The sequence below is a fragment of the Sinohyriopsis cumingii genome, chromosome 15, assembly GCF_028554795.1.
Source record: "Sinohyriopsis cumingii isolate HCF-2022 chromosome 15, ASM2855479v2, whole genome shotgun sequence".
Classification (NCBI taxonomy): Eukaryota; Metazoa; Mollusca; class Bivalvia; order Unionida; family Unionidae; genus Sinohyriopsis; species Sinohyriopsis cumingii.
Genome location: NC_142975.1, coordinates 109843198 through 109862812, shown reverse-complemented (window position 1 = coordinate 109862812; position 19615 = coordinate 109843198). Strand labels below are relative to the sequence as shown.

At 36.1% G+C, this 19615-nt stretch overlaps 1 protein-coding gene across 1 annotated transcript in view; it reads right to left on the bottom strand.

Moving 5' to 3' along the window:
- The window catches only part of LOC149782467 (uncharacterized), a 33960-nt gene extending 14930 nt beyond the window's left edge, over nt 1-19030 (bottom strand). Inside the window, exons 1-3 of the mRNA XM_089935143.1 lie at nt 18905-19030; nt 14478-14618; nt 4253-4489 (exon numbers count right to left, since the gene is read on the bottom strand). Coding sequence (XP_089791269.1) covers nt 4253-4489; nt 14478-14618; nt 18905-19030 — 504 coding nt within the window. The remainder of the gene's footprint in view (nt 1-4252; nt 4490-14477; nt 14619-18904) is intronic.
- Nucleotides 19031-19615: the final 585 nt, after the last annotated feature.

Sequence of the window (19615 nt, the reverse complement as noted above, 5' to 3'; positions counted from 1 at the left end):
GTTATATTATTGCCCACTCATAGAGGTTATTTTAATCTAGACACATGATGCAAGTGTTAGGGGCAGCAGAGTCATACCAGTCCACGTTGTCGTTGCCGGCATAAGCAGTCTGTGACTCTCCAAAGAAATCCCAAAACAAAGCGATTGCTCAACAAACAAATCCTGGTCAATGTCAGTGAGAATTCCAACTTGTATCTGGTCCTGGACTACAAAGCATCCCAAGCCAAATCTGGTGATGAGAGGTTATTTGTTGGTTCAAACTTGTACACATGCATGGCAGCGTCATGAAATTTCTCAAACGCATCAGTGAGCAACAACAAATTAGTGCGCAGATACAAATTGATTTTTCAATCAAGTGCAGACGAAACCTTGTTTGCATACTTGTAGTCATTGTCGGAAATACTTTAATGTGACTACAAATTGATTTTTCAATCAAGTGCAGACGAAACCTTGTTTTCATACTTGTTGTAGTCATTGTCGGAAATACTTTAATGTGACAGCGATGAATAAAACTCTTCAATCAGTGGCAACCAAGTTTTAACAAATTTGTTCTAGATGCTCATCTATTTGTATGGAGACATAACTTTACTCATTAAGATGTCTGTATTGGTAGGATACTACCAATTAAAAATTGCAAAGTTCTCTGTGGTTAGATTGCTTACTATTTTGTCCAAGGATGAATTCATAAACTGTAATGAATGAACGAACTGAAGTTGGCCCAGCCTAAATATTATCTATTTTTCCATATTGTTCGGGATCATGCTTATCAGTGATTTTGATGCTTGGCTACTGCTTGCATTATTAAGCGGCCATCATTCCCACACAACCTATGATACACAACAGGGATTTTTGGTTTTTAGCGTAAATTCTCCACTTCAAATTGCATGCATTGCGTGCAGCAACTCTGTACACGCTAGTGAAATGACAGTAATCATGGACTTTGCCATCGGTCCCAAAGAATGTGTACGTGTACTGTAAGTTTGGTAGGAATATAAATGGGTACTGCTGATACTAATGCTAAATCTCACTGGATAGTTGTTTTAGTTAATTTATATCACACAAAAACACAATTGCAGAAAAAAAGAGAATATACAAATAAAAATTAACCAAGGATTTGTGTGAAAAGCATGCCTGTACGCTTTTAATTAAAATTATTTTGAGGTTAATTTGTACAACTGATAGCTTTAACACTGAACCAACATTACCCTTAACCCTTCATTTTTTTCTTCATTTATCATAGGAAAGAGCAATTTGGACAATTTACTGTGACACGGCGGCTCAAATAATCAGTATGGGCTTCATGAATCTTTAAAGTTCACTGGTATTACAAAAACTTAGCATGCTTCTAATCACCCCTTAACCATCCTGCTTTTGAGATATTTACCGCTAAGGCAGACATATGCAAATATGTAAACCACGTCGTCTCTTCATTCACAGCTTAAGTTGTGCATTTGATCATCAATGCAAGTCTAGTGTAACAAGCAGTCACCAAATGTGCAAATCATTTTTAAGGTCTAACTTGAAGTAAATGTAAACCAAATTTCTCTGTGAATCAATAAACACAAGGCGCATGCTTTTCAGTCTCATACCCTCTACCTTAAAAAATTAGGAGAGTGTCAAAACATGAAGATATCCTGTGAGACCTAATATAGTCTAGAAATACAACACAGGATAAAATACTACACTTGTTAAGGTAAACATGAAAGAACAGACAAGAGCACCAACAAATAAAATTGCACAATAAAACTGTCCAAAGCTAACAAGAGAGCAATTAAAATGAAGTTTGCAATGACTGCTTCATGGCAGTGTGTAGATACATTTACCAAATTCAAACATCTACCTGATTCATCTAATTTTCTTTAAAACTAATTTAAATGTTTACATAATGTATATTTGTGGTATAATTTCCCCAATTAGTAGACCATGTTTGTTCACCTGTGGTACGCAATGGCTCCTATAACTTCTTAGTCCTGTATCAAAAATGAACTCTTCCACAACTCTAGGACCAACATGGCTAATTACATGTATACAAAACACTGTTTCTCTACATGTTGACACAAATGGTGTTGCAATCATTCGTCTGTGAAACAAATTCAGTAACATTCTGAGAAGCTGGCATACAAGTTTACTGAGCACCACTCTTGCATCATCATTCCCTGCTGAGCTGAACGAATCATGACAGCAATATCATGGCGTATACATGCATCCTGTTTCTATATTCCAAGAGAATGATGTAGTGCAACTATCATTTTCATATCCTAGTGTCAATGAGCGCTTTTTAATTCCAATGAATAATTTAAATGATCCATCTCAAATTATATGTAAACACAACTAAAAGTGATGCCTCAGTGATATTAAGAGAGCATTAATGTATAACATGTCAAATTGTATGTTTTGCTTGCATTTTGTTTGTCAGATTCAAAATATTTTAAAAATTGAGAAAGTAACCTTGTGTTCGATCTAAACAGGCTGAAAATCGCCTTTAAAGACAATCAAACTTTGACGTACGTAGGACTTTCCATGTTTAAAAAAGAGTTTCTCAACATGTAATGTGGTCATGTGACAGATCAAAGTGGTAATCTAAGTCATATGGTGCAAGTGGATGTTTGTGCTTTCACATTAATTTATGTGATAATAAAAGAGTATCTACTACTGTCGGTCATAGAATGAAAGAGTTTAAATACATAGTAATATATTCTCCTGGAACTAAAGCAGTCTTAAATTTGTGGATAAGGAAGTCAAGTTCTGGTGTAATTGATCATGGAGGTCATCTCAAAGTTTACTAATTGAAAGTTTACCTTATCACAACTCTCTCTCTCTCTGTCTCACTCTCTCGTGTAATAAAATAAAATAAAAGGATGGGCCTTCTGTTCATCTACATGGTGAGCACATACTAATCTGAAGTTCACCCTTTGAAAAAGTTCAATGTTAATAAGTGACGTAAAATATTTGGTAGTTTTTGTGTGAAGGTTTCAATAGGTTATTTTATAGTATTGTGATAGCTGAGTTCTTCCGACTACTTTTTATTAAAAAGTCATTAATACTTGAGCATTTGTTATTAGTTGTTTTAACATCCCTTCTTTTTCACATATCGACTTACTTCAAGACATTTTCCATTGGTTGGAAGCAAATAGCTCCGTCGCTTCTGTTGTACTTTTTGTCATTTATTCTTTTTCCGTCTCTGTCATGAAACTAATCTCATTTGTAGAGATGGTTTGTAAACACATTTATTCTTCTGTGATGTGGGTCTTCGCTAATATTTACAAGGAATTAACAAATTTGATGGTAACAGTTGCAGTTGTTTAAATATGCATACGTTATTGATGTGTGGTATTTATAAAGTCCAACAATGCTCGATGCTTTTCAAGTTCTGAAAGTCTGACTTCAATTATTTAAGTATATCCAAATGTCAGACAGTACTTTTTGGGTCAGAAAAATTGTGCTTTTAAAAGTACTATAATTCCCTAAAGTATTATGAAATTTTGTATTGTTTTAATATTATGCACTAGTACTCATTTGAAATAGGAAATGCTTTGTTGACAAAATCTTATATAAAAACCTAAGACACAATTTGTTGACCAGGATGTGGTTCATTTTCTCGTCAAATTTGTAAACAAGTTCACTTCCAGAAAATAAAAAACTGGCAAACAATGTCATGCTTTGAACTTAAATTCAAGCAAACATCATGATAAAAAACAGGTAGACATAACTTTGAAGAGAAAAACCAAACCATGGTCCTGAATTTAATCCAAGTAAACATTTAAAAAAATTAAATTGATCAGGTAGGCCCAAACTCCTACCCTCAGTTACACACAGAAGTTAGCTATCTAAACATTTGTTTACAAATTATCATCAGCTTAAACTACAACATACAATCATGGATAAAAGTTAAGCACATAACAAAGACATACAAAACAATTTCATGAATATCCTAGCTGGAGGTAGGAATTATGCTTTTGGACGAAAGGACACATGTGCCTGGAGATGTAGCAAGGCAATATAGACAGGTTAAATTATGGTTATGTATTATCGCTATTAAAAACCAATTGTTGATGGACGGATGAAAGACATAGAGATGGCGATACATTATGGCCAAGTGAATTAAATACATTTATTGTGCTGATAAAAATTTTTCACGAAGCATTGGGAAGGAAAAGAGGGTGACATAAATTATCTTTGACAACAATTATGCAATGCAGTATTTATGAATGAAATGTCAAACATCTTTTCATGTTACAATTACAATACCAACCTTATCAAAAGATTCCATATTTTGTTCTTCATCAGGCTTTAATGGCACTTTTCTGGTGGTTTCTGGGGTGTTATCCATCAAATGTTCCACCTCCTCAGACTGTTGAGACTGTAACATTGGCACATGGACCATATCCTCCTTAAATGCAGTGACATCATTTGCAAGGCAGAACAATATGTTTCCCAGGGCTCTATTTTCGGTTTCTCGAGAATTAATTTTGATGTCCTTTCCCTTCAGCTGAATATAAATTTGAAATTTGTACAAATAAATTGTTTTCGGCATCCAAAGGCAACAAGTAAATCCAAACTTACACTACTGTATTTGTTATTGTTCTAACACCAAAAGTATGATGCTGCAGACTGGTTTTAAACATGATGATGATTGGATAATAATGCTGGAAATTATTAGTTACCGGTACATCAAATTTCATCAAAACACGTGCATTAACAGAGACAGCAAGAGTACATGTAAAATTGCATCATTTACCCACTATGTGTTTAATAGTTCTGTATGTGGACACTAGTAGAACATACGTGACTATGGAAAGCAATTAATCACAGGGACCATTTCCTTTTAACTGAAACAAGCAATAGGTTTTCTTGCCTCCATGGGAATCAATATATAATGCTTGTTTAAGCTAAAATGTACTCATTTATTACATAGATCACGTCTACAATGCTTGCTGCAGTCTTAAGTAGCAACTGCAGACAATAATTATCATGGACACAATCAGGTGATGTTGATGACAAAAGGTGACGTGAATGGGCATGAAAGACACAAGGCAAACCCATTTGCCTTCCATATCAGTGGCTGAATCTGACAAACCCTATTTTAATGACCCCAACTCAGTGACACTTTATCACATGTCAGTGACACTTTATCACATGTTCCCAACAAATAAAATTAGAAGTGACCTTGTCCCGTTTTTCACCTCCAGACTGACAACTTGAGATTCAAAACTTTAACAAACTAATAAGGGTTGGATGAAAAAAGGGGATATTCATAAATTACTAAATTAATAAATCCTGCCCCTTTACTTCTGAATAGTGACAATCAGAAATGCACGTCCAACAAGTGGAATTTATCACACATATTAGGCCAGTGCGAAGCAATACATGATCACATACAACTTACGGGAATTGTCAACAGAGAGCAGAACTATTGATCTTCATGATTTGAATGATATCAAAGATGACAAAAATTAAATTCCATGCATACCAGATGATGACAACAAGGCTGATAATATTCCAGTTATCCAGTTTATTTAATTGGATGAAATCAGAATTTCTGTCACAAGCTGATATTTGACTATTAAAGGTTTGTTCTACCCTACTAAATATTAGCAGCTGACACTGAGTACCATTATTAGCATAAAGTATTTTACATTCAGCTCATGTGAACATTGTTGACGATTTTGTGTAAAATGCAAGCTATGTTTTATGGCTGATATTAATACTTACTACTTCAAGCATTAAGAATCATTGTGGTTAAGTTTCTCTACAGGGCATTAAAACTTGAAAAAGTTTATTTTTAATGAATGTATTAAACTCCAATCTTTCAAAGTTTAATTGTTCCAGCTATTGTTGAGGGTGGGGTACGCACAATTGTACATATTCAGAGGGTTTGGTTACAACGGTATATGCTGTGCAACAGGAGGAGATCCAAACTGGATGATTTTTTGCACATTTACTTTCTGGATGTCCCCAAAAGAAATTTGTTAAAATAATCCTGACTTTTCTAACCTATTTTGTCTCACACCTTTAGCAGAAACACTCACATTTTCTTGGAGTGGGTACAGGAATATGGGGGCATCTAAACTGAAAACAAAGAATATCTCCAAGCTGATGTACTTTAATTAGTTAATATTAACAAGATATTAATGAGGTTCCTTTTCTTTAAATCATTGCTTTTCAAACATCCTTCAGAAACATCATTGTCCTACCTCAGACGTCATTATGCTGGGTGAAAGTCAAAGGTTTTCAGTAACCAAGGAACAGCCAGTTAAGACTTGGTCTTGCATAAAATGTACGCAGTCCACTTACCTAATTCATATACTCATTTTCTTAAATGAGAAGTATTTACTCATGTGCCTTCTGACAAGAATATATTTCTTCCCACAATACTACTGAAAACTTTCTCAATCTGCTTTGTTTTACTTAAATGTACTTACTGTACATTTGCTTGCCTTTATTTACTCATAATTACTTATCTCAGTGTTTATTTAACAATTACATAGGAAAATTAATACGTAAAGTATTTTATTCAGTATAGTTATTACAAAGTAATATTTTAATAATTTTTTGATCTTAACTTTATGCACAGCTTGAGGATCTTGAGTTATGCTGGGTATATATTGCCAGTTTTGCAATGGTCTTTGTCCAATAATGACCATTAAGGGAGGAAGTGGTTTTGTGGTGGGCTAATGTAATGTCAAATTACAAGGCTTAGTCATTGTCTAACACTTGTATAGGGGTGATGTAAATGTGCCTTGAAACTGAGAGGCAGAAGGAATTATGTAAGATGCTATTATTAACCTCTTTACATACTGCCTACATCGTACACATCAAAACGGGCATCCTCTTGGGACTCTTATTTGATATATTTTAATATCAAATTCATTTTGGCATTTTTCCCCAATATCAGATCTCATATGCTATGCTAATAAAATAAAGGCCATGCCTGATTCATACATTTCTTTTACAGTTTTAGATATAAAAATAAGAATACTTTCTTCATACATTGATCAGCCTAGCTCTATTCAACTAATCTGGGATCAACCAAGGATACGTTTTTATGAGGGGATCAGCCTACTATTGAATAAAGTTATTTAAGATGGGATCAGCCCAGAATATACTAGTCTGCTGAGATCATCCTAGCACATAGCATACTTAAGCTGGGATCAGTCCAGAATACACTCACATGCTGGGATCAGCCTAGCACAGATTTTACTTGAGCTGAGATCAGCCTAGCCGTCCACTTAAGCTGTGATCAGCCTAGACTACACTTTAAAGCTGGGATCAGCCTAGCACCGACTATACATGAGTTGAGATCTGCCCAGAATATTGTATAATGCTGGGATCAGCCTAGAATAGATTTACTTAAGATGGGATTAGCCCAAATTACACTTCAATGCTGGGATCAGCCTAGCACAGAGTTTACTTGAGTTGGGATCAGCCTAGCACAAAGTTTACTTGAGCTGGATCAGCATAGTACCGATTCTACCAGTGCTAGGATCAGCCCAGAATAAACTGTAATGCTGGGATAAGCCTAGCATCAACTGGGTATTGTCACATATTCAGATTCTAACCTGTTAGTAGCCCCCCTAGAGACAACCAAATATTTTAATTCTTTTAATACTGATGTTATTGTAGTGACACATTGATGTTGTAGAATATTGGTAATAATGAATAGTGGTTTGTTTAAGAGAGAGAGAGAGAGAGAGAGAGAGAGAGAGAGAGAGAATGCATATATTTTTGTCTCCTTTCTATTCTTATAATGTATGTACTAAATCTTTCCTCATACAATTCTTTATTTCGTTGTGCATAACTTTGCAAAGTAATTACTAAGTAATATTTTACCCAATAAAAAATTACTAAGAAATATTTTACTGAGTAAAACAATTACTAAGTAATACTATTTTACACCACACCCTCGATAACTCGCGCCCTGATAAATCGCGAACCCGCTTATAACGCGGTGTCACGCATGGATCCCATTTTTAAAACCCGAAAATACCCCAAAAATTGATCCCTATTTGTTGAACTTGAAGAAAATCGCGATCAGAATTGGTAACGGAAACTTTGATGTATCGCTCGTTTTATCGTCGAAAACGGTAAATAGGACCTGGACATGGTAATCAACACTATGAAATATAAAATTTAAAAATATGTCATACAATTTTTTTACATTTTATTTCCAAACGACATTCCTAGTACACGGCATTTAACGATATGTAATGAAATTTTGATCAATGAAAATGTCACTTACGCCGAGTGAAGGCAGCACTTTAATAAATAAATACAAATTAAATAATATTTTAATCAATTGAAATTTGTGTTCTAGTTCTATCTTTTAGTTCATTTCAAGTGTTATCGTCATAAAGGCAATGTGTGTTCTTGTAATCAAACGTAAAATGCTTCAATCCACCGTAACAGCTATGTCCGCGAGCGTTTCTCTGAGAACCTAATTAAGTGCCGACATTTTTTTGATAACTAACTTGCGGAAGTATTTGTTGTATTGTTGCAATGAATTTAAAGCTGGCCTCCTCTGTATTATCACGTTAATTATGTCTTTTGAATAAGAAAAGGAGGTGAAATAACAAGCACGAAAATCCTACCAACTCAAAGTCTAGCGGCCTCGGCCGTATGTCGGGCGAACTCACTTCAGTTGATCAATAGAACACTTATAAACGTTATTGTGCATGTAGCATAAACTACCTTAAATTAACCGACTCTTTCATAACTGTGATCAAAGATAACAAGGCACCCAAGCGAAATGAATACTTTGTAAAATAAAGAGCTTGATTTCACAGATACGAACCATTGTGAGCAAGCGAGTTTCAGATAATTCTTGAACTGGCACTTAGAGATATCCTCATGGATGATAAGAAATTTCATTATTACTTAAAGTGAAATCATGACATCAATATTGTACTAATTGAACAATAAAAAAATTGAGTTTCAACGTAGACGTGTAACAAAATAAATGTCGCGTGTTTTTGAAAAAATAGAATCTTCTTTGGTGGTGTATTAATAGTTAGTCTAGCTCCCTGCTTGTGGATTTGGCAGGATAATATTAAACACTACTACGGGAACCAGACTCATCAAGAAAACAAAAAGCAATGACGTAATATACAGATTATTCGCGTACACGTGATGGTTGTTCGATGCAGTTGGAACGATCTTTCATATATATGTTGGATATTTTGAAAATAAATGTTATTTAAACAGAATAACAAACTACTTTATTATCGACGTGATTGTAAAGTGAGGATTCAGTCATTAAACAGCCCAGATCCCCAACGCTGCCCACCCACCCCAACCCAACAGTTTTCTCGCTGTCAAAGCGATTTTTTCAAGTTTTGGAGGTCCCGCGGTAACTCGCACCTCGCTTAGAGTGCGGTCTATGTTTGTGGACCACGTTGTGCGCGAGTTATCGAGGGAGAGGTGTACTTAGTAAAATAATTACTAAACATTACTTGAAAATACTTGTAATTTCTCATTCATCTGACAAACATGGCTTTACACTTTACTAATGTTTTACTTATTTTGAGGAAAAGAAATATCCGTTTTGAGCTATTAATATTAATTTTTCTTTTGAGTGTAGGTCAATATATTTCCTACCCTTCAGTTTTCCTTTAGCGGCTGCCAAGTAAAAAACAGTGAGCCCTGATTGAGCATTAAAAATCAGCTAAGATGGTGATCTTCATCAGTGTAATCTAGATAGTACATGTCGTAAGAACAGTACACGGTATGAAATATGTACATTTATTTTTGCTACTAACATGGATCTGCAGCTCTTTGCTCTTTGCAAAAATGCGCAAAATCCACATGGATTCAAACCAGAATACAAACACAAAACAAACTGACAAATTATTTATATTCAACACTCACTTTATCTAATCTACAAGTCAAACGTCCGCTGAATTATCGCAAACTCTACAAATTGACGAGCATAACAATGTGCTTGGAATGAGTACTGTATTACATCACTCATATTCTTCTTTTCAAACTTGTAAAACACTGTTGATTTGTCCTTTTCTCATCTGATATGTTTTGAAGTTTTAAAAAAAAATCTATCTGCTCAAACAATTTCAGTCACTTAAAGTCCATAAGTCACACCATAAAATCCTGTTTCGCTTAACATCTAATATCATTTTCTTTAAAGGTGCAGGCTGGTCCGTAACCTAACTGTAATATAAACCTGTTAGACAAATTTTCAAATTAAATCCATCTGTCTTCTTGGAAATGTGTCATATACAGTTTCTAAAACAGAAAATAAGGACAGTACATTTAGGTCTAGGATGGATAAATGTACTTTTATCCTATTCTTACGCAGCAGACCTCCCTTTAGAATATTCTCAAATTTATATGATAAGTGGGACTAACAAGATGATCATAAAAATCTATGATCTATGAGTGTAAAACATAATTAGGTGAAAAAAATTGTAATGATTATGGCAAAAGTGTAATAGCTGGCACGTATGGAAGCTGTCCAGTGAAGGGGGTTCCAAACCTCCATGCAGAAAGAAGGTGTATTTGTATTCCTTGTCCTTGGAGACCATCGCTCAGCAACATCTTATTTGCTGGACACATCCCTGAAAGCAAAAAAAAAAACACTGTCCTCCTTTCCAGATTGTCAATGTGAAAGGTAGATTCTTCTCGAGAATATATACCCTGAAGAATTAGACCCTTCGGCTCTAGGTGAGCACCCCACCCTGAATCTGATGCATCTGCAAATAAGTAAGAATTGGGTTCAGGGTCGATGGGGGTGCATTGGTACTCAAGTCATAAGCCAGTCCTAATTTGCACACCAATTAAATGGCGGTGGAAATATCGACCCTGAGAAATTTGAGCATTCAAGGGTCCCTGTTCGGTTTCCAAGCCACAAACAGTACAAACTGGAGAGGACGCAAGTGAAACCTGCCTAAGAGAACCAAGTCTGCAGCAGCTTTCAGGGTTCCCTGCACAGACAAGAAAGAACAAACTGACAACTCATCTTCACTGTCCGTGTATCCAGCAGGAACATCATCTTGCCTGTTCTGTCCAGAGGAACACGGACTAACTGCCTGTCCGTTACAAAATTCAACCTCACGGAGATATAATCTTGAGATGGATTTAGCTCCGAATTCTCTTTTCATAGGAGACCAAGCCTGGTCACTACGAACCAACAGCAAGACAGGTCTAGTTTCAGGCTTTCTAGATTGACATTGTGGATCAACTACTCCCACAACCTTGGTAAAAGCTCTAGATGTGGATGCTAGACCAAATGTCAGAGCTCGGAATTGTAAGACCTTCCCATCCAAACAAAATCTGAGGTACTTCCTGTGTGGAGAAGAGATAGAGATAGGAAGATATGCATCCTGAAGATCGGTGGAGACTGCCCAATCACCAGGTCTTACGATATTCCCAACTAAGTTGGTAGTTTCCATCTCGAATGCCTCCACGAACAGAAACTTGCTTACGGAGAAAATGATTACATGAGACTTTTTCCTTTTATTTGTAAATCCAGGAATAGTAGGCCCAAGATTGAAATGGGGCTGTAGCTTTAAGTGGGGCTCCCAGCTTTAGAAAGTTTAGCCTGTGGGCCCTGAGGGAGGTTGATTCTGCTTTTTGGATTTCTGAATAGCCACAGAAGGGACGAGCCCTCCGAAGAGTCTCAGCCTCCAGGGGGGCAGCCCTCATAAAGTTCTTACTGTGATCTAATAAGATCTTGGAAGTGTCCAATGCCACATCCCTGAAGAGGTGGAGAAGATCTGCTAACAAAATCATGGACAAGGACAGCGCATGCCTTTAAGTTTTTGCCTTTGCATCCAGCAACAGATGAAGAACCATTGGTGATCGAGATTCCTCCCTCGGCAGGCTGAACAAGGCTGTTGAAAAATGGTCAGCATGCAACGCTAATCTCACTAATAACCCAGCCTTTTATTCCAAGGTCCCCAATGCTTTAACTGGAAGGAAAGCCCAAGTCCCTATGGAAATGCATCCAAAGTGGATATTTTATGTGGGCCAGGAAGGAATATGAAACTCCTAACCAGAAACAGATATCACGGTTATAACGTAGAGAAGGGACAGACCACACCTAATATTGTCTGGCAAAGGCTTGGCACTTGCTAAATCTTTAAGAAAACTCAGCTCCTTGATTGTAACCTAGTGAGTAAGGAGCAAGGGATCTGGTTGAGTGCTTGATCCATATGGGTTCTCTAAAACAAAGTACTTTTTGACGAAGTATTTTTTACCTTTTAGAAGGTTTGGGACAGAGTTCGTTAGGTAAGAAGTGGAAAACCTCATTCACCGCCTTATCAAACAACCTAGATTTCTCCACCTCTGCCTCCTTAACTGAAGGCTGATAAGTGGTAGGTGAACCGAAATGAAGGAGTACAACCTTAGACCTATCCGAGTTAAACTCTGTCTTCAACAAGGACAGAATGGACATCTTCATCCTGCACACTTTCCTGGCATGCAAGACTACATGACGCATTGTCTCTCTGCATAGAAGAAATGGCAGGAGAAGAAACGTGATATGGAAACTCCACCCACAGGGATAGACTGTTGAGAGCAGTGGTCTCTGTTCATGGTTTACAACGGTTCTCCGCCCACCCATAACATTTTAGAGATGGTGCATTCCCATCTATTTCTTAGACCCAACCTTACGAGATGAAGCTCTTTGGCATGACTTACTACTATGTCGCATATCTAGGTCCAGATGTCCATGACTGCTTGTGGTAAAGGGACAATCACAGCCCTGTGGAGGAAGGCCTCACAACCCATTGGAATTTAGAGGAATAATAGGGAAAAGAGAAAGATGATCCTTTCCAAAGCGTTAATCTGGCATCTGTAAGCAGATTCCAAGTCCCCTGTGGGATGAACAGGTGGTCTGGAGAGATGGGGGACTATACCTATCTCCATACAATACGGGTTCTATAAAAGACATGTCCAGTAACCAGGTAATGGGTCTGCAAACAACTCAGATCTGCAGCAAGAGCTATCCTCGAAACTAACATATGTGGATCTGAGCACTACCTTTATCAGGAGGCAAGATTGCAATGTAAATCATGAGTAATTGAGACTGAAAGGGTGCTGATCCCCGCTTACAAGGAAGGGGGGCTGGGCTCATGATCAGCCCTTACTGAAATGTGCATCAGTAGAAGGTGCTGCTCCTCCCAAAAGGGAGGACATGATTCATTCTCTACCCTTATGGCAATGAGATGGTGCTGCTCCTCCCACTTGGGAGAGCACAACTCACTCTCTGCACTCATGGAATGGGGATGGTGCTGCTCCCCCATTTTGAGAAGATGCGACTCACTCTCCACCATTGTATACCTTCTCTTCGAAGAGGGCCCACTAATAAAAAGAGTCACCCATACACCTATAAAATCCCTCTCTGACCCGAGGGACTCAGATATAAAAACTTTTATGAGAATGAAAGTATCTTCTTCCTCGCTTGGTTGGTCTAGGAACTCTATGTGAGATGCCATATTTCGAAAAGTACAGGGAGATTTTGTGTGGCCACACACACATACACCTTGTTTTCTACATTATTCCTGTAAAATTTAAGCAAGATACTGAAAGAAAAATGATACACAAATGTTAAGAGAAAAGACACCTCATGTGAGTGTTTCACCAAAAGAAAACCGTAAAAGGAAACAAAGCTAAGGACATAAAAAGGAATTAGTCAAGCGAGCATATTTTTAAAAAAAGACAAGGGACTATACCTTGATTAGCAAATAAATAGTAGATTTATGTTTGATAATAAGACAATTTGCTAATATGAAAATTTAACTGAAAGTAAGTTCTATCCAACTAAAAAATTAAACGAACCCAATTTCTTGATAAACAAGTTACAATAGATACAATTAACAAGTAGTGTGCAACGTGCTTACCACATACCAATCAAAGAAAAGTCATAATTCATGATATTGTTTTAAACTAAATAAAAGATTGCCAGGCATGTGCATAGAGAAAAAAAGAAAAAGATATGGATATTCAAATAAATTATCTACCCCTACTTTAGAAATGTTATTTGAATACAATTTTGTTAAAAATTACTAATGCCCCAACAGAAGAGATATGTTAAATGACAAATGCACCAATGTGTATGGATTAACAAACCCTCAATAGAGCTTAATTAAACCAGTTTTGATAATAAATGGACCAGGGGTATAATCTTTGATTTTAACAAAGAATATTCGCACACAAAATGACAATAACCCACCCGTTAACCCAGCAAAATGGCGATAACAACATTGATCCGTGCAATATGGCAACCAAAAACTATAGTAGATTCACACATGCCCAAATGTATGGGGTTCTCACTTAGGGGCTTACACGGTGTTCTGTGGGATTCTGATTCCAACAAATGAAAGGGAAGGATTGAATTGTCACTGGGTGGGGTATTTTCCTCCCAGTATTTCTTCCTTGGCAATAGAGCAGGTAAGATATTAGTGATGTTTGTGTTCATGTTCAGATCATGCTACTGTTTAGTTTTGTTAAATGAAGAGAATTACCATCTGTAATTCAGCTTGGGCATCACCATCTATTTTAAGGTCACTGAGAAACATAATCATCATGTCAATCCAACTGTCTTTATCACTGTCTGCAACTCTCAGGTCACCAGAATGTAGAACCTTATTTCGAATATCAATCAACTGAAAAATAAAATATAAATTAAAATCTGACCCATGCTTCTGTGTATTTTTACTTCAGAGAAAATCCAGACTATATTTAGTAAATTCATATTTATACATCTAGGCTATGTCCCAGACTTAATCTGACCACATACATGAACATGGACATTCACAATTTGTAGCCCTTTATGCCCACAGTTGCACTCTCATGTGGCATTTGGATTCCTTCAAAAGAAAATGTTCTGAAGCAGAATGCAATAAGCAAAAGTATTGATGATGATAAAATAAATGGTTCAAGAAAATGGTGTAACACCACCTAAGAGACTGAGCATCTTGTTGTTGTTGTAGTTGTTGTAGGGTTTAACGTCATTTTTCAGCACAAGATAGGCTATACATGACGGCCAATATTAATGGTAGAGGAAGAACACGGACAAACCCCGGAAAAAAACACCGACCCACGAGAAGCTACTGGCAGGCTTTCTCACATAACCACATCAGCCGAATCCGAGACTCGAAACGACGCAGACAGAGGTGAGATGGCAGTGATCCGTAACGGTGAGCGCTTTAGACCACTAGGCCACTTGGGGCCCCCTGAGCATCTTGTATATTTATCATATAATATTGATCAATGAGTAGTGTGAGACCTCCGAAACATAATAGTTGGTTTTAAAATGTGGTGTGAGACCTTTTAATGGGGACCCTCATATTCATAATATAATATAAGCGCTCACAAAAGTCTGGATGTGATGAAAAGGAAGACACCTACCCTAAAATTCCAGAATCATCCAAATGTATTATATTATTGATATTGTGGAGACAAATTACAGATGCCAATATGAAACACTGATCCATACATATCACCACAAATATAATAGGTCACCACTAAAACATTAATTCTCAGATTTCACACTACAATGGACTTAGGGTATCCCATACCGAAAAATCTTACTCTGATTTACACGTTTACAGATTTTGTTTTCAGTAGAGCTGAAACAGATGAGTAGAACAGGAAGAAAAATATAGTTTCTAAAGTGTTATGTAAGTGTTGAACTCTGGCTGTTTCTTCCTTCCCGACCTTAATTTGGTGGCAAAGAGGTATCTACCCTCCATAAAATCCTGTCATCATCTCTGCTAAAATCATAGATGGGGAACAAATTTTGGAATATATCGTTTTATGCATAGATATTTAATCCCTGACCGAATGTGCCAAATTGATAAAAAAATTAGCACCATATCAGCAAGAAGCACATTTCAAACTGCACGAATTTGTCACCAAATATAAATGTTTAATGTATTTTGGTATAATATTGGAGTAGGTGTTGTCAATAGATTTCCATCTTCACTAACAAGAACAATAACCTGTACCCACAGTTTGTCTTTACTGCATCTGCGGGAATAACAATGTGATAGATTTTGTTGGTATTCATTCCCACTCCCACTCCCAGACTTGTAATGTGTCTCTGAAGTTTCAAGTGAGAGATGAAATTTCTAATTAAATATTTTAATGCATTGATCCAGTGAAAAACAAGGGCATGGAGCAAAAGGGAATCTTGCATCTGATCAAATGAAGCAGCTGTAAATAGCCCAAAACAATGAATAAAAATACTGACAAATAACAGGTAGCATGTTTCAAAGTATTTCTTTTTATCTTGTCATGGATGAGAATTGCATTTACATATATGCCAAGTATATGTATGTCTGTAATTTGTACACTGGAAAACAACCAGTCTGTCAACACAAACAAGGGAACCACCTAGCACTGTCAGACCTTATAAAGATGGAAAGAGCATTAAAGTTATGTGTGTATCGACAATGTATCTTATCATAGGCTGTGAATCGTATCGAAATTGGCACAGTTGTATTGTTTCACCCTAATAAGAATTCCTGTCCACACTGAGTCAATGTAATTCTTCCACCCAAGGTCAGAGCCAACTGACAAATCATATTACAATGCTACATAATACCAGCACCGGGAGTCATAGTTCAGTTGCGAAAGAGTAAAAAGGTTGACTTCAAGGTGGCCAAAATTAAAAACAGGATTTTGTTTTGTCGGCAACTGTGCAACACTGTACACCTTTGATAGAGCTAGTTCGTATAGGCACTGTTATTTTAATTCAAATATATCAGTACTGTATAAATTCTCATATTGAATAAGAATGTGTAATAATATCTGAATAGTAATTTACTACCAAAAGAACTACTAGTATGAATTTACTGCAATAATTTACAGGATGTTAATAAGGAACCGTTAACTTCATATAGGCGGTGTCCCCTGAAAGTGTCAAGTACCATATAAACTCAAACTGGGTCACCCTTTGTTGAAAGGCTGGAGAAAACTCTGGTCAACATTCTTGTTTGATTATTCCGTATAAAGGGTATATCTAGGAAAGATGTGTTGACACTATTTATAAACTCTTGTGTATAAAGAAGGCCTAAAGATCCTTGTAACCTGCCCTTTTTAATCTCTGCAATCTACCACATAATGTCACTCGAATGTTTTATTTAATATGAAAAAAGATATACATGGGTTCCTGAAGCTACATTAAAAATCCAAATCACACGCACACACACTCAATATGCTTCATTCCCATATATTAACAAAAGCTACTAGTATTTGATAAATCAACATTGATACTGTAATCTGGTAATGAAATATTAGCTTAAACATGAGTTTGTTTTATTTTAACACTTCAAAAGGTTTATAAAGTACTCTATATTTTTCCTGTGCACATGTTGTGATAAGGTATCCAGTAGTTCTAATTTCCACTCACTGCCTAAAATCAATATGTGAGATACGGGTAGAGAAGAACTAAAAAAGCATAAGCAGGGCCTAAAATAGTGATGATCCAAGGTCCAAGACCTTCAGTTTTCCCAGTCGGAGCCAAGAAATAAATTTGTCAGAACTCTGTCGGACCTCCCACTTTTTAAAAATAATTGGAAATTAAAATATTTCTCTGAAGTATCAAAATTATTTCTTAAACAAAGTGTATAATGTCGACAACTATATATGCAAAATTGTGTTCAGGCAATGTTACTCAACGCCTACATTTCATGTGTACATGACAGTCAGACTGGGACAATGTATATAACAAAGCACGTGAGCTAATGCTATTTTAATTTTGAATTCGAGTACCCTTCCATATAACTGCTATACAAAAAATACACATAGAACGTACAGTAACTTGTCACTTAAAGTTTTGATCATTATTTTATTCTTGCTCACATTTATCGAGTATTATGGACTCTGAGTAAATGACAAAGACTTTTACTTTGGTGACCTGTCGAAGAAAGTTAAGACCCTTCTGAAATTTTGAACCAACCACCCCAAACCACTTTACCTAATCTGGCCCTGACTGTGCATGGGTAACTAGCGGAACCTGTGCAATATTGTTTCACATCAGTCAAGTATGAATGCAGTTGTGTTGTAAAATATCTGACATATATCTTTCATCATCATTCTTTTCACTGCAAGTGCAGTATTACTGAATTTCATGTGATACTGAGCAAAGTATATTGCATGAACTGCAACAGATATAAGGAAATTAATATGTCCATACATTCCAATAGCACAGCATTGAGAAAACAAATTTTAAAAACAAGATTCAGTGCTCTAAATTTACTGGAATTAGATCCATTTGCACTTTCTTAAGTTTCTGTTTTCTTTTACAATGACAATTCCGTAATATGCAGTAGAAAGCACAAAACCAATTCGAGATAAATGTAGAGATCAAAGTTGATATTACTGCTACTGATACATTTCGTATTTACGTAAAGTCATTACATCATGTTAGAGAAATGTAAATTTAACAGACATAATTTTATCAAGAGACTGAGAGATGTCGAATCAATCCCGTGACTTCCACTTAATCCATTTTTAGCAGCAATGCAGTCTACCAAATACAGAAATCCACTAAATACTATTGAAAGATGCTGGTTTGCATTTTTATTTTATTGTTTCAATAGCCAAACATTTCAATAGTCACAAAGAGGAAACTGAATTGAAATAATTAAAAGTCTTAGATCTTTATCAGGATATTGACGCATCATTTCCATATGACTGACATTGTATTTTTATAGTTTCCTTACAAGAAGAAATATTAGGACACGTGGATACAACTATGCAGAATGCCATGCAGTTGTTGAACATTTAAGATCTGAAAATTTTCGACATTATTATTCATTTCAACAATACGTTGGGTCAGATTAATTAGGAACAATTACCAAACTTCTGCTGTTAATAATGCAACCTTAATTTGAGCTGTAAAGTACAACAAGCCAAGACAGATGGCTTCATGTTAGAAACGCACCTTTCCCAAGCTGAAATTGACATTGTCTTCTCGTACAAACATTATATACCTGGGTTCACATTGATCACTGTCTTTATCTCTGCAGAACATCTGCTCAAGCCAAGTCTTGTATTTGGAAGGGACCATTTAAGTTTCAAAAAGGTTATATTACTTTAAAAAAACAGTATGTTGTGATGAATGAAAGAATAAAAAATACCCCATTAGAAATAATAATATGGTCCCATGAATTACGTGACCAGTCCCATACAATAAATGCAGTCAGAATTGAACTAAAGTTCACAGCTGTGTACATGTATATTCAGCGTCATGACTGGGTCATTACTTTTCAAGGGCAAAACATGTAGTTTGCAATTAAGTGTAAATTTAATGTTTTCCGTTCTGTTTTGTTTTTTAACAGAAGCAGCTGTCATCAGGAATTTAAATGTACATACCTCAGAGGATTACTTTTCATGTTAAAACATTAGCATAACTTTGCACTGTTCATGTGAAGATCAACAATGTCTCAAAAAGTCTGCAAGTAAGTTTGTTCAGTTATATGAAGTAAAAGCGTCAACTTATTGCAAAAGGTGTCAATCAGAATTATGTAAATGAAAAAAGTATAGTATATTATTACAGTCTTCGAGCATTGCAAACATATTAATATCTAAAATCTGATTTGGTATTATATCTATTACATTATCTTCAACAGAACAAGGAAATGTGTATCAGCAG